The following is a 13,131-nucleotide window of genomic DNA, read 5'->3' on the forward strand; positions in this document are numbered from 1 at the left end:
GTTATAGACGGCACCATGGAGGGCTCTGAGGCGGTGAAGAGGGCCACAGCGCTTATCGAGGAGCGGCTGGCACAGGAGGAGGAGAATGAGGTACAGGCACAGGTGTGGGGACCCAAGGGGTTCTAAGGAGATCCAGCTCTACTGTCAAGGGCCACCACATCTGTAGTGGGAAGGAGGGCAGGTGTCCCCCGCGGCCCAATGGCTCCACTCCAGCCTCAGTGGGCTCCTGGTGGAGGAGGTTGCTAGCCGTGGGTGACTGAGGCTTCAACCCCAAGAACTGAGAGACCACAGGGTGGGTGAGCCACGCGGGGTTCCCGAGACCCTGCCACACACCTAGGCCTTGAGGAGGTGGTCCGGGCTGCACAGAGTGGGACAGCTGAGATGCTGTCTGGGAATGTGGGAGTGTGGGGCCCGGAGATCTCCCACAGCTGCTGGGTGGGAGGCTGGGATGGGAGAGACTCCAGCGTTTGGTCCCTACAGAATAGAGACTGGGAGCAGAGCGAGGAAGGGTGCTGGGAAAGGAAGCACGGGTTTTCCCAGGAGTACCAGCCCCACCTGGGGAGGCCTGTGGAGCATGTGGCTCTGGGCAATTCCATTTTCTCTGGGATAAAGAAGTTGGTGGGGGGGGGGGCAGGGAGGAGGGTGCAGGCTTGTCTCCTCTTCATTCCATTTAAACTAATTCTCGACTTAAGAGTGCTCTGCCAAGTGCCAGGTGTTGGGAGGAATAAGAGAATCAGTGAGGCCAGCCCGTGCCTCCTTACCAAGCCCACATTCATTTTAGCCAACATCCATCAGGCGCACAGTCCACTAAGAAACAGGCAGTTAGGGCGCCTGAGTGGCTCATGTTGCTTAGGTGTCCGACTTGATCCCAGCTCGGGTCTTGATTTCAGGGGTGTGAGTTCAAGCCCCATGTTGAGCTCCACGCTGGGCAGGGAACCTACTTAAAAAAAAAGAAACAGGCAGAGTGTAGACACGGTGAAATAGGGGTGTTCAGTCAGAAGTGAAAGAGCACAAAAGGTGGGTGAGTCGTTCTGACCATGGGTGCTCAAGAACTCTTAGGGGCAGGATGGCATTTGAGTGGGGCCTTCAAGGCTCATGAGCAGAGATCAGGAGGGGAGGAAATTCAGGCTTAGGAAAAGACAGGCACTGAAGCTCAGGTGAGTGACAGTGGGACTGTCCTGAGAAAGTCTGGTAGTAGGAAGGGGTTAAGGCTGGGCACAAACCAGAGGGGGCCCTGGGAAAGATATTTATTCTTTGGGCAGTGGGGAGCCACTAAGTGTTGCTGAGGGAGGGCAAGGGGCACCATCTGACCTATTTTAGGAAGGCAGCTCTGACAGCCTGAGAAGGACATGTTGGAGGGGAAAGACTGGCCCTAACAGGAATGGGAGGGAGGAGACCAATCAGTTCAGAGGTAGGCTTGGTTCAAAACAGGAGCGACTGAAGGGGGGTGAGGAAGAGGGAAGGACCAGGACTCTGCTGGAAGAAGAGATGAGACGAGGGGCAAGGGTGGCAAGTTTGTGGGGGAAGGGCTTGGGCTGAACCCGCTGCCGAGTCCTGGCTGGGGCACCCCTGGATCTCCAGGAATGCCGCTTCTCCCCCGGCGCCAGGCAGGTGAGTCATGCCATTTCTGGAGGGCTGCCGCTGGACACAGAGACCTTCAGCAAGGGGACACGGAGCAGCCTTCGTCCATTCATTCACCCAACAAATATAGCAGCAGGCTGTCAGGACACTGGGCACCCACAGAGCCCGCCTTCCCACCAAGTGCCTCCTACGTGCCAGGCACCATGCTGAGCACTGTCCAGGCTCTCTTCCATTTGATCTGTAAAACCATCTATGAAGTAAGGTAGGAGTTTGTTCTGTTGTATTTCACCAACCAGCATCCAATTCAATAAACATTTACTGAGCACTTACTGTATGTCAGCCCACAAAGACATCTGAAGCAAGGGACTGTAGAGTCGGGGTAAGGCAAGGGTGCGCATGGGAGTCCGTTGTTGTTCCCGCCAGGCCCCAGCCCAGCAAGGTCCTCAAAGGGGAGCCTCTGTGCAGTCTGCACCCCTTTCTTGGCGTGGGAGGAGAAGGAGAGCCCGGGAGGCTGCGGCTGGGGCTCTGTTGTGGGAAGCATATCGGGTCAGGTCATCACTGAGGACTTCGGGGTGGACAGAGTTGCTGAGCCCACCTGTCATCATCCACTTGCTTATTCATTCATTTATCCTCCAAACATTCACCGAGTACCTGCTATATGCTAGGCCCTGTCACAGGGACTAGGGTTACCAAGATGATTCAGACCCAAGCCCACCCTCTTGACGGTGGGACCCGGCCAGACCCCACCAGTAGTAGCCGCAGCCCGAGGTCATCCCTCTTTCCTGGAAGAAGATGCAGTGTTTCAGGGGAGGCCGGCGCCGGGACACCTCAAACTATGTAAAGCCAACGCGGAAAGGAGAAGCCAGGGGGCACCAGGACCTCCCCAATGAAGAGCTGGGAAATCAGCGCCCAAAACCGCTCTTGAGGAGTACAATACCGGAGCTCAGTGGCAAATGCAAAAGGCAGCTGAGAGCTCTGTGAGGGTGGCCATTCCTCCCCATCTGGACTCAGCATCCTCTAACCTGGGCGAATGTTCCCGGCACACAGGCCTTCAGAGATAGCGGTACAGCACTTCACAAAAAGTGGTTTCCTTGAAAACAGGAGGAGGCCATGAGGAAGTGGTCCAGGCAAGTCAAAGATACAAATGGTGAGGAGACTTGGCAGGAGTTTCACCCCTATAATTACAATGAGAATAAGGTTAATGCTAAGAGTCCCTTTAAAGCGAAAGCTAGTGAAAAGTGAAGGTGTAACTCCCATCCCTCAGACTCCCTGAGAACAGCAGGTTTCCAGCTCCAGGATATCATGAAGTGGTAAAATCTGAGGAAAAAAAAAAAAAGTTGGTATCTAACAGAGAGTTGCCAAAATTTTTTATTGGTATGTGAATCTATTTAAAAAATAACTATCAACTCTTACCACAATTATTTCATCAATGTGAGAATTTTAATTTTTTAATGTTTATTTTTAAGAGAGAGAGAGCGAGCACCTGTGGGGGAGGGGCAGACGGAGCCGGGTACAGAGGATCCGAAGCGGGCTCTGTGCTGGCAGCAGAGAGCCCCAGGTGGGGCTTGAACTCAAGAACCATGAGATCACCACCTGAGCTAAAGTCAGACGCTCAATCAACTGAGCCACCTAGGCACCCCCACAGTGAATTTTTAATGCCAGCAAAGTAAAATCACCATCATCTCAGTGCTTTAAAAATGGAATATATTTAATTTCATGAAAACTCATTCCAGTAACCCTTAAACTTGTTTTGCTGAGGACCCACAACCATCGGTAGACAGGTGTTTGAGCTGAGGTTGGGGTCAGGGTTGGGTTGGGGAATTATGGGGAGCTCTGCTCTGGCCTGCGGCTCTCCAGTCAGGAGTGGGGCATGGAAGGGATCTGGGGTCACACAGGAGGAGGTCCGTAGGGTGCCCTTGGAGTGGGTTGGGAGAGAGGCTCCCTGCCTCCCTGGCCTGCTGAGGGCAGGTCCTGGAGCATGTCCTCTCCTTGGCTCACCAGAAACTCCTAGGAAAGGCCCAGCAGAAGCTGCCCATGGACATGCTGGTGTTGGAGGATGAGAAGCACCACAGGGCTCCGAGTATGGCCTTACAAAAGGCTAAGGTAAGTGTCAGGAGAACCCAACCTCTGTGCTTAGGGGACAGGACAGGCAGTTAGGGCTTTGCTGCTCCTAGTGTGGTATGAGAACCAGCATCTCAGCACCCCTGGGAGCGTGTTAGCAATGAAGAATCTTAGCCCCACCCCAGACCTGCTGAGTCAGAATCTGCATGTGTACAAGATCCCAGGGAATTTATTTTCGAAGCCCCAAGTTATTGAGTGGCCCTACCGCAGGCACCATGCAGGTGTTAAGGGGCTCAGGGAGACTGCGTGTGTGGATTGGAGAGATCTCCGTGCTCATAAGAGAAAAACGGTTTCCCAAGCAGTATTGTGGAGGATGATCCCATAGGATGCTTGTCTGAAGGACATCAACCAAGCCATACTAGAATTTACCTCTGGGAGAGAAGGGCTTTCTCTTCATACCTCTTATGTTTCTGTATTTCTTTTTAATATTAATCATGTATTACTTTTATCATAACACACACACACACACACACACACACACACACACACACACACACAAATGAAACTGCATGGAAGGAAAGCTGAGGATTCATACTCCGCTCAGAAGGCCTGGGCTAAGGATTGCCTCTGAGATTCCCTCATCCTACCCTTCACCTCCGTGAAGCCTTGAAGCTGGTAGCTCTTACGCAGTCCCCTCAAGTCTCCCCTTGTCCCCTGATCTGAGCCATCTGTGTCCCTGTCTCATCTGCTTCTTCTAGTCCTGGATTCTTTCTCCCTTGAGAAGCTCTCCCTATCCTCCTCCCCCAGCTTAGCTCAGGGTCCCCAAGCCCCCAGCATGGGGGTTGATGAACCCCCCTCCATGCAGGGTCAAGAGCGTGTGCGCAAGACATCACTAGACCTTCGGCGGGAGATCATTGATGTGGGTGGGATCCAGAACCTCATCGAGCTGCGGAAAAAACGCAAGCAGAAAAAGCGGGAAGCACTGACTGCCCCCCAGGAGCCACCTCCAGAGCCTGAGGAGATCGTAAGGGTCCTGGGGCGGGGGAAACACCTGTGTTGTCAGGGGCGGGGTGGGGGTGGGCAGGGGGCCTCTGATCACTACAGAGCAGCCCTCCACGACTAGATTCATGCCTTCCAGACTGGACCTGTGGACGAGGAGACATTCCTGAAAGCAGCAGTGGAGGGGAAAATGAAGGTCATTGAGAAATTCCTGGCCGATGGGGGTTCCCCGGACACCTGTGATCAGGTGATAGTCCTACCTGCACCTGTGCCTGCCTCCCTTTCAGAGCTGCCACCCCCACCCCTCCCACTTGTGGACCTGTTTGAGAACAGGCATTGGGTGTCCTTTAGAAAGGGGTCTTTAGAAGATTTGGGATGTCCTCTTGCCCGTGCGGGAACTTATCTAAATCTTTAGGCCCTTTTCAAGTTGAACCACCTCCAAGGAAACAAATGTCAGGTGGTCCTTTAGGGAAGAAAGAGGAACAGAGTTAAATTTAAAAAGACAAAACGAAGAATTTGAGGCTCAAATCCCATCTGTACGGGACCTTAGCTATGAGACCATTGCTAGGTTCATTACCTCTCCATGCCTAAGTTTCCTTCCCTATAAAATGGCCTATTTCCCTCAGAGCATGTCACGGGGATCAAACAGAATATTAATGCCTTAATAAGTCATTATTGAATGAAGGAAAAAACTATAAAGCACATACTAGGAAATGATATTATTTTTGTGTTGCATTATATAATATGCTTCCCTTTAAAAATTATTTTTATTTTATTGTGGAATACATATAGCATGAAATGGCCATTTTAATTTTTTTTAATGTTTATTTTTGAGAGAGAGAGAGACAGAGCGTGCACGGGGGAAGGGCAGAGAGAGAGAGGGAGACACAGAATCTGAAGTAGGCTACAGACTTGGAGCTGTCAGCACAGAGCCCGACACAGGGCTCGAACTCACAAGATGTGAGATCATGACCTGAGCCGAAGTCAGACGCTTAACTGACTGAGTCACCCAAGCGCCCCCATTTTAGCCATTTTAAGTGCACAATTCAGAGGCATTAATTACATCCACCATGTTGTGCAATCATCACAACAATTTTCAAAACATTTCCATCATCCTTCACACTTCGTTTTGTTTTCCCTGAAAACTGCTTCTTTCACACTTGGTACGGTGCTCTTTCACACTCATATCCCAGGATTAAGCAAATTTATGGTCACTCCCTTCAGCCTGTATCATTGTGGGCTTAGACTGCATGGCCTTTCCATTCTTTAGACTCTGGAATCTGAATCCTCTCGGTCTATCCAAGCACCTCCTGTCCCTGAGCACTGTACCAGGTGCTGGGGCGGGGGGAGGGGGGGTGTGCAAAAAAGGGAAGACCAGGGTTGAGGGTAGAGGGAGACTGGTGTATAGCCAGATCTTTAGACTATGGAAAGATATGCCCCATGGCTTGAGCGTTTCAAAAGATCGGAGCAAACTGCTGAAACTCGTTCCTTCTTTGGATCAGTCATTTGTGTGCACCTGCTCATTCTGGCCCTGGGCTAGGCACTGAGGAGAAGCAGAGTCTAGTAAGGCTTGGCTTGCCTTTCAACACCCTCTCACCATGGAAGGTTCTCTGGGTCACCCAAGGCACAGCTCTGGCCCAGAGGTTTCAAGATGATGGCACTTGAGTTGCCTTGCCTCTTGAAGGAGTAGCAAGAATTCATCAAGCACTCACAGGAAGTGAGGGCAAAATAGGCATTCCTGGCAGAGGGAACAGCCTGTGCCAAGGCCCAGCGTGACATGCTTGGGAGAGGGCACATTGAGAAGGTCAGAGTTCCCAGGGCATTAGAGGGCTCCGCAGCTGGTCTAGATAGAACATGAAAGAGCTGGCAGGACATGGAAGATAGGGGGACCGAGCATAGGGGTCAGAATCGAACAGGGTTAAGTCCTGGGTCTTAGCCTGGGGCCAGAGATCAGGCCCTGACAGTCTCTCTGGGGACAGTTCCGCCGGACAGCATTGCATCGAGCTTCCCTGGAAGGCCACATGGAGATCCTGGAGAAGCTTCTGGAGAGTGGGGCTACTGTGGACTTCCAGGATCGGGTGAGCTATAGAGCAGGTATTGGGCGGGAGGTAGGAGGTAGGCCCAGCACTAACAGACCCCCTCTTCCCGTAAACCTGTGCCAACCTGGAAGACACTCTTGCTTCCTCAGGGGCCAGGCCTCATCTCTAGCAGATTGTATGACCTGGGGCCACCCTTCGTTAATTTGGCATGGACCTGAGGGTTCTCCTGCTCTGCTTGGTCCATAGCCCAGGCATAGGCATGCCCCAGCCCCTTCCCTGCCCTCTTTCCCTCGATTCCTCCCACCCTCTTGGCTGGGGTCCTTTTCCCTAGGCTCCTTTCTTCCCTAAAGCCCCATCTTTCCCTTCTAGCTGGACTGCACGGCCATGCATTGGGCCTGCCGTGGGGGCCACTTGGAGGTGGTAAAACTCCTGCAAAGCCGAGGAGGAGACACCAACATAAGAGATAAGGTGGGGCAATAATGCTCACAGATATTAAGGTAGCTGGAGGGGGAGGGCAAGAAGCAGAGAACAGAAAAGCCCAGTAGGGCAGGAGGGTAGTGAGCTAGTCTGGTTTCTAGAGTGGCTGCAGAGCCCAGGGAGGGGTCCTTGCCATCAACTGTAGGTCCTTGGGGACCACCATCTGGGGATGGGAGCAGAAGAGCAGGAGAGAAGAGAAGAAATCCACTATCGGGGGGCTTTGGGATCACTCAAAAGATGCAGGATGTGTTCATCCATGCAATTATTTATCATCCTTTATTTATCTGTCCATCCATCCATTCATTTATTCATCTGTTCACCCACCATTTTTCTGTTTATTCATTCCTTTGTGTATATCCTTGAACAAGTGACAGATAGGTTCAAGACAGCCTCTGAGCCTATGTTATTATCTGTCAAATGTTTTACAGAATTATTATATAATTAGACGTGAAAGTGTATGTAAATTATTTATTCAGCATAAGGCTGATGTTTTGTAAGCTTCTGCCATGCCTAATACATGGTCATCCCTCAGTAAATGGCATCTAGTATAATTATTTATTTTTTTTAACAATTTGGAGCGTCTTTTTTTTTTTTTTTAAGTTTATTTATTTTGAGAGAGAGAGCCAGGAAGGGGCAGAGAGAGAGAGGGAGAGAGAGATTCCCAAGCAGACTCCACACCATCAGGACAGAGCCCAACGCAGGGCTCCATCCCACAAACCGTGAGATCATGACCTGAGCTGAAATCAAGAGTCAGATGCTCAACCCACTGAGCCGCCCAGGTGACCCTAAGATTTTTTTAAAGTAATCTCTGTACTCAACATTGGGCTCAAACCTACAACCCCAAGATCAGGAGTTGCATGCTCTACCGACTGAGCCACCCAAGTACCCCACATCTATTATAATTATTAAAAGAAGGGCAGAGGAGTAAGCAGTTGCTCACAGCTGGGTGAGAGAGGAACCATAGAAGGCTTCCCAGAGAAGGCGGCATGAAATACTTCAGAGTTAAACCATTGGATAAGATGGTGGAAACTGTAGCATTCCCAGCCCCTCCAGGGCTCAGGCCTTGACACTACGACTCAGGGAAGGGACTAGGCTGGAATTAGGACAGCCTCCCTTCCCGGAGGCACCATAGTCCAGGCTCCTTCAGCTAGCAGTTCCTGTTTCCTCCCCACCCAGCTGCTGAGTACCCCCCTGCATGTGGCAGTCCGGACGGGGCAGGTGGAGATTGTGCAGCACTTTCTGTCCCTGGGCATGGACATCAATGCCAAAGACAGAGTGAGTGTCCAGCTTCCCTTCTGCTCAGCCACCCCAAGGGGGTGCAGGCAGCCTGAGGGCTCCCACACGCCCCCATGGGCCACACTGAGTATCACACTGGCTCTAGGAAGGGGACAGTGCCCTGCACGATGCTGTGAGGCTCAACCGCTACAAAATCATCAAATTGCTGCTTCTGCATGGGGCTGACATGATGACCAAGAACCTGGTAAGTTCATTCCTTCCCAGATTCAGTAATCAGTGTGCACGACTCCCCCAGCCTCTGTGCCAAGAACTTGGAGGAAATACAGAGCCAAGCAAGACTCAGCCTGCCCTTGGAGCACCCTCACAGTGGAAGCTCTCTTTGGGCCCCTGGAGATTTGGGGACCACCCACCTTCCCAACTCGCTCTTATGCTTGTCTCTGTCTAGAGTGCAAGTGCAGAGAAACAGCCAGCAGGGGCAGTAAGAGGACTTCCCAAAGCCCCCTCCCAAAAGATGCAAGGAAGTCCTAATGTCCAGACCCAGGGAGGCCAAAATCATGGAGGGACAGAGCTAGAAGGAACCTAACTAAGCACTTGGTTGGCGCAACCACTGCTAGCACACTGTGTTGGCCTGGCGGGCCTGGAGTTCTCCGAGGGTCCTATATCCCCTAGCCCAAGCTCTTCTTTGGGGCCCAGTGCAATAGCAAAAGAGGGGGGAATGGGAAGGTCCCCCTGCCTCAAGAAAGGCTAAGGAGATAATGGGAAAGTCAGGACGATGTGGGGAGGAAGTAGATGAGGGCTTCTCAACCACAACATTATTGGTAAGTGGGGCTGGATAATTCCTTGTTGTGGGGACTGTCCTGCGTATTGGAGGCTTTTAAAGCAGCATCCCTGACCTCTGTGCACCATATGCCAGTAGTTTCCGCTCCCCTGATGGTGACAACCAAAGCCACCTCTAGACACTGCCAAGCGCGTCCAGTTGGAAGCCCCGGTTTAGATGAGGGCGCCTCCTGGTACAAACTTCTGAACAGTGACGGCATCTCCTCTTGGTTCCCCCAGGCAGGAAAGACCCCCACGGACCTGGTGCAGCTGTGGCAGGCTGACACCCGGCAGGCTCTGGAGCACCCAGAGCCAGGGGCAGAGCAGAACGGGTTGGAGGGTCCTGCTGAGAGTGTGCAGGAGACCCCCCAGCCTGTGCCAGCCCAGTGAACACCTGCCCCTGGCACCCGGGCTGTCCCTTGGGTACAGCCAGAGGATCACAGTAATGGCCCCCAGAGCTGACAACCCTGCCATTCTTCTGCATACGACCCGGGCACCCACAAGCTACCGCAATTAAAAAAAAAAAAAAAAAGTCGTTTTTGCTATTTGTGATGTTTGTTTCTATTTGTGTCCGAAATGTTTAGGAATGAAGGAAAACTTTGGAGCAAGGGCAGGCTCAGGGAAGAGGGGAACTTAGAGCCTTTCGGCCCGGGCCCTGTTGCTTTTCCTACAGGGGTGTCTTCTTGCTTCTTTCCTGCCAGCCCTCCTCCCACATCCCCAGCGCGGACCAGCTTCCCCGCGCACCCATCCCGCCCCTCCCCCGCTCCGTACCGGCGACCGCGGTCCTATGGGGCTATGTGGCCAGCACAGCCTTGTCACGTGGCAGCCCGCACAGGAGGAGCCTGGCGGGGGTTCAGGGGCTCGGAGAGCTGTGTGCCTCGCTGCTGCCGTTTCTCCCCAGCCGCGCCTCCCGCAGGGCCGGGCCTGCTCAGCCAATCAGCTGGCTTTGGGGCTGGGGATTGTGGGAGGAGGGCCCAGGCCCCGCTGGAGAAGCCGTTTAGGGTCGGTACCCCAGGAACCCGCCCTCTGGCCAGAGGGACGCTGGGTTGTGGCATTTCTCCAGCTGCTCCCTACAGGGAGAGAACCCATGGGGCCTAAAGTCTTGACCTCTGACCCTGGGGACGCCCAGCCCAGGCCTGCCCCAGCACCAACAGTCAGGGGGCAGCAAATTTTTAACTAGACACACTGATCATTAACAGGGTAGGAAGGAGTCCAAACTCAGCCTCGCGCAGGGGCAGAGACCAGCTGGGCTTCAGGCCTCTTGCAGAGATGCTGGGCCGTGGAGTCTGGTCTTCCCTGAGGCAGGGGTTGAGCAGGGGCTTGTCCAGGAAGGTGGGGGGCTGGGCCTCAGGAGAGGGAAGGAAGATGGACATTGCAGGCATCTACCCCCCTGTGACCACCCCCTTCACTGCCACCGCGGAGGTAGACTATGGGAAACTGGAGGAGAATCTACACAAACTGGGTGCCTTCCCCTTCCGAGGTAAGTGGGGCCTGTCCTCTGGGGGACTTGGGGGGAGATGTGGATGACCCCAATCTCCTCAGCCAGTGAGCTACTCAGAGACAGTTGGGTACCCCGGTGGTCCTTTATGGGAAAGGAGCAGGGGGCACTGGTCTGGAGTCAAGAGACAGGCCAGAAGCTCCTTGCTGCTTTGCAACCTTGACTGAATCTCACTGCCAAAGTGCCTTCTTAGAGCAGCATGATTGTGGGGATCAAACTAGATAATGGGTATAAAAGTCCTTGTCAACCAAACACTGTGCAGTTGGGAAGGCAGCTGGGGGTGTCACGTGGCAACTCAGCCAGTGGGCTCGTCCCCCTAAAAGCCGTGTTTGCCCACTCTCTTCTGGGCCAAGCCTCCCTTGGCAGAATTCCTGTTCTGGATCCTCTGACTCATGTCTCTCTTTACACATGGATCTCCCCTCTCTGAGGCCTGGGACCAGACGTCTGTGACAGTCAACACACGACACAGCCACAGGCACAATAAATGAAGGAAAGAAGAAGTGGTCAGTTCCTCCCATCCTGCCCTGCCCACCCTCATCTATCACCCATGACGAGTCCCTGAGACAGTCATCTCATTAGCCCCATTTCACAGACGGGAAGCTGGGGCTCAGAATGACACAATCACTTGCCCAAGTTCCCCAGGTCTGACTGCAGGACCATACTTGGTTTCACTCCACTGCACTAACCACTGAATCACTAGACCAGACTGTTTCAACAAATAAAGTATGGTTGGCACCAGCTTTGGGAATGGAAAGGTTCTGACTGAGGCAGGGCAAGGGGGAAGGGAGTCTAGATTTAAATCACAGCTCTGCCACTGACTTAGCTTTGAGATAATCTTTCTAAACCCCACTCTCCCCATCTGACACGGGAGTAATAAGGTGTACATCATAGGATGGCAGGGAGAAAAATCCAAGAGAGTGCAAATGAAAGCATGCTATAAATAGTTAAAGGGTGGTATACATTAGAAGGTATTGATCCAGTGATAGCAATTGCTAGAATGACAGCACCATTGGCATTGTGGGAAAAGCTGCTTTATGACAGTGACTGCTGGCCTGACTGAAACCCCATCCCAGTGCTGAGGTGATGCGACCCTTCCCTGGGGCACAATGAATGCCCTGTGGATGCCCACATTGAGCAGTGACACAAACTCTAAGTAAATTTCTACTTGGGCTCAGTTCACTGGGGCCTGAAAGTCTGGACCGAGGCCTGGGTCTTTTGAAGCAAACTGAGAATCTTGAATCTTTTATTTATTAAAAAAATTTTTTTAAGTAATCTCTACACCCAATATGGAGTTTAAACTCAGGACCCCAAGATCAAGAGTTGTATGCTCCACTGACTGAGCCAGCCAGGCACCCCTAGCTCCTTGAATCTTAAGAGGAGGGAAGACAAGACTCTTCTTCACCTTCCAGGTTCAAGGACACCCGAGTGCAAGGGGTGGGGAGGGTGAACTTTGCATCCAGTGTCTGCCTGCTACCCAGAGAATCCACAGATACCCACAGGCTCTTCTCTGGACCCTTCCCTTCCTTCTGCCCACTCACCCACTCCTGCAGAGGGCATGGAGGTGCCCAGGAGCACAGGCTGCAGTGGATTTGGCAGGCCGCAGGCCACAGGTGCCCACTAACCTGTCTCCCGTGCAACCCATACAGGCTCCTGTTTCCGCCTCATCTCTCTCTTACCCACACGCCAGGGAGGCAGTGGGCTGTGTAGAAGGAGCTCAGGATCGAGAGTGGGAAGGCCTGGATAAAAGTCCTGGTGTTGCTGGTTATGGCGACCTTGGAGAAATCACTGAACCTCTCTAGTCTGATTTCCTCATTTTGGAATGGAAACTGAGCCACCGGGTTAATGCATTCCTCTCAAGGAGCTCAAAGTGGGAGGTCCTGGCACAAGGAATAGAGCCATAGGGTCCTGTCACTTCTCCCAGGACACAGCCAGAATGCCCAGGAAAGGAGCTGTGAGCAACTTTAGCTGTACAAACAATGTTTCTCTGGCCCTATCCGGGCCCCCAGGGCTGGCTCTGCAGCCCAACACTCAGGGGCAGAGGAAGAAGCCATCGCATACCACATAGCCAGGGCCTCCTGTGATAAGTTAAAGGTCCTCCAAAGAGGAGGTGGGAACCTACTCTTGATGAATCAGTGAACAGTTAAGAGATTCTTCTGGAAGGTATTGCCAAAACTGTGTAGCTCTCTATTTCTACTTGTTTTTGCATTGTTACATTTTCCTGATCATATGAATAAAGAGTATCATTCTTAAATGAAAGTTATAACTAGAGACTGGAAGGTAAGATTGTTGCAGAGGGGCCACTTGGCTCTGAACTCACTCCCACAAACAACCTCAGAGATGAACTTTGAATTGTTATTTCCACATGAGGTTAGTGGATGACCACAGAGCTACTTCAGCAGGACTAGAGAGAAGACGTTACCCATA

General features: G+C 52.5%; 2 protein-coding genes and 1 long non-coding RNA gene across 7 annotated transcripts in view; 2 read left to right on the plus strand and 1 right to left on the minus strand.

Annotated features, from left to right (window-relative positions):
* Positions 1–9,751, plus strand: ANKRD2 (ankyrin repeat domain 2). Its single transcript, XM_086680539.1, has 9 exons — positions 1–90; positions 3,583–3,684; positions 4,508–4,666; positions 4,781–4,888; positions 6,621–6,719; positions 7,050–7,148; positions 8,334–8,432; positions 8,539–8,637; positions 9,450–9,751. Exons 1-9 carry the CDS (start codon positions 16–18, stop codon positions 9,597–9,599), a joined length of 990 nt encoding a protein of 329 aa, XP_086536665.1. The 5' UTR covers positions 1–15; the 3' UTR covers positions 9,600–9,751.
* LOC147576102 (uncharacterized) lies at positions 1,880–10,228 on the minus strand. The gene is made up of 2 exons (XR_015241765.1): positions 9,981–10,228; positions 1,880–2,756 (listed from the first exon to the last, which is right to left on the minus strand). It is a non-coding gene; the product is annotated as an uncharacterized LOC147576102 (long non-coding RNA).
* HOGA1 (4-hydroxy-2-oxoglutarate aldolase 1) overlaps positions 10,111–13,131 on the plus strand; it is a 25,115-nt gene continuing 22,094 nt past the window's right edge. Inside the window, exon 1 of one of the 5 annotated variants that reach the window (XM_086680544.1) lies at positions 10,111–10,689. In XM_086680544.1, the coding sequence (XP_086536670.1) occupies positions 10,479–10,689 (211 nt within the window). In that variant the 5' untranslated portion in view covers positions 10,111–10,478. The remainder of the gene's footprint in view (positions 10,690–13,131) is intronic. The other 4 variants (XM_086680542.1, XM_086680540.1, XM_086680543.1 and 1 more) reach the window with 4 other exon arrangements.

The sequence above is a fragment of the Puma concolor genome, chromosome D2 (assembly GCF_028749965.1).
Source record: "Puma concolor isolate L17-30 chromosome D2, mPumCon1.1.hap2, whole genome shotgun sequence".
Classification (NCBI taxonomy): Eukaryota; Metazoa; Chordata; class Mammalia; order Carnivora; family Felidae; genus Puma; species Puma concolor.

Bases quoted from the DNA above. Each gene is read 5' to 3' on its own strand.
- ANKRD2 (XM_086680539.1), top strand. From the start codon at position 16: ATGGAGGGCTCTGAGGCGGTGAAGAGGGCCACAGCGCTTATCGAGGAG. The intron at 91-3,582 runs GTACAGGCACAG...TTGGCTCACCAG, and splicing joins CACAGGAGGAGGAGAATGAG to AAACTCCTAGGAAAGGCCCA. The intron at 8,433-8,538 runs GTGAGTGTCCAG...CACTGGCTCTAG, and splicing joins ACATCAATGCCAAAGACAGA to GAAGGGGACAGTGCCCTGCA.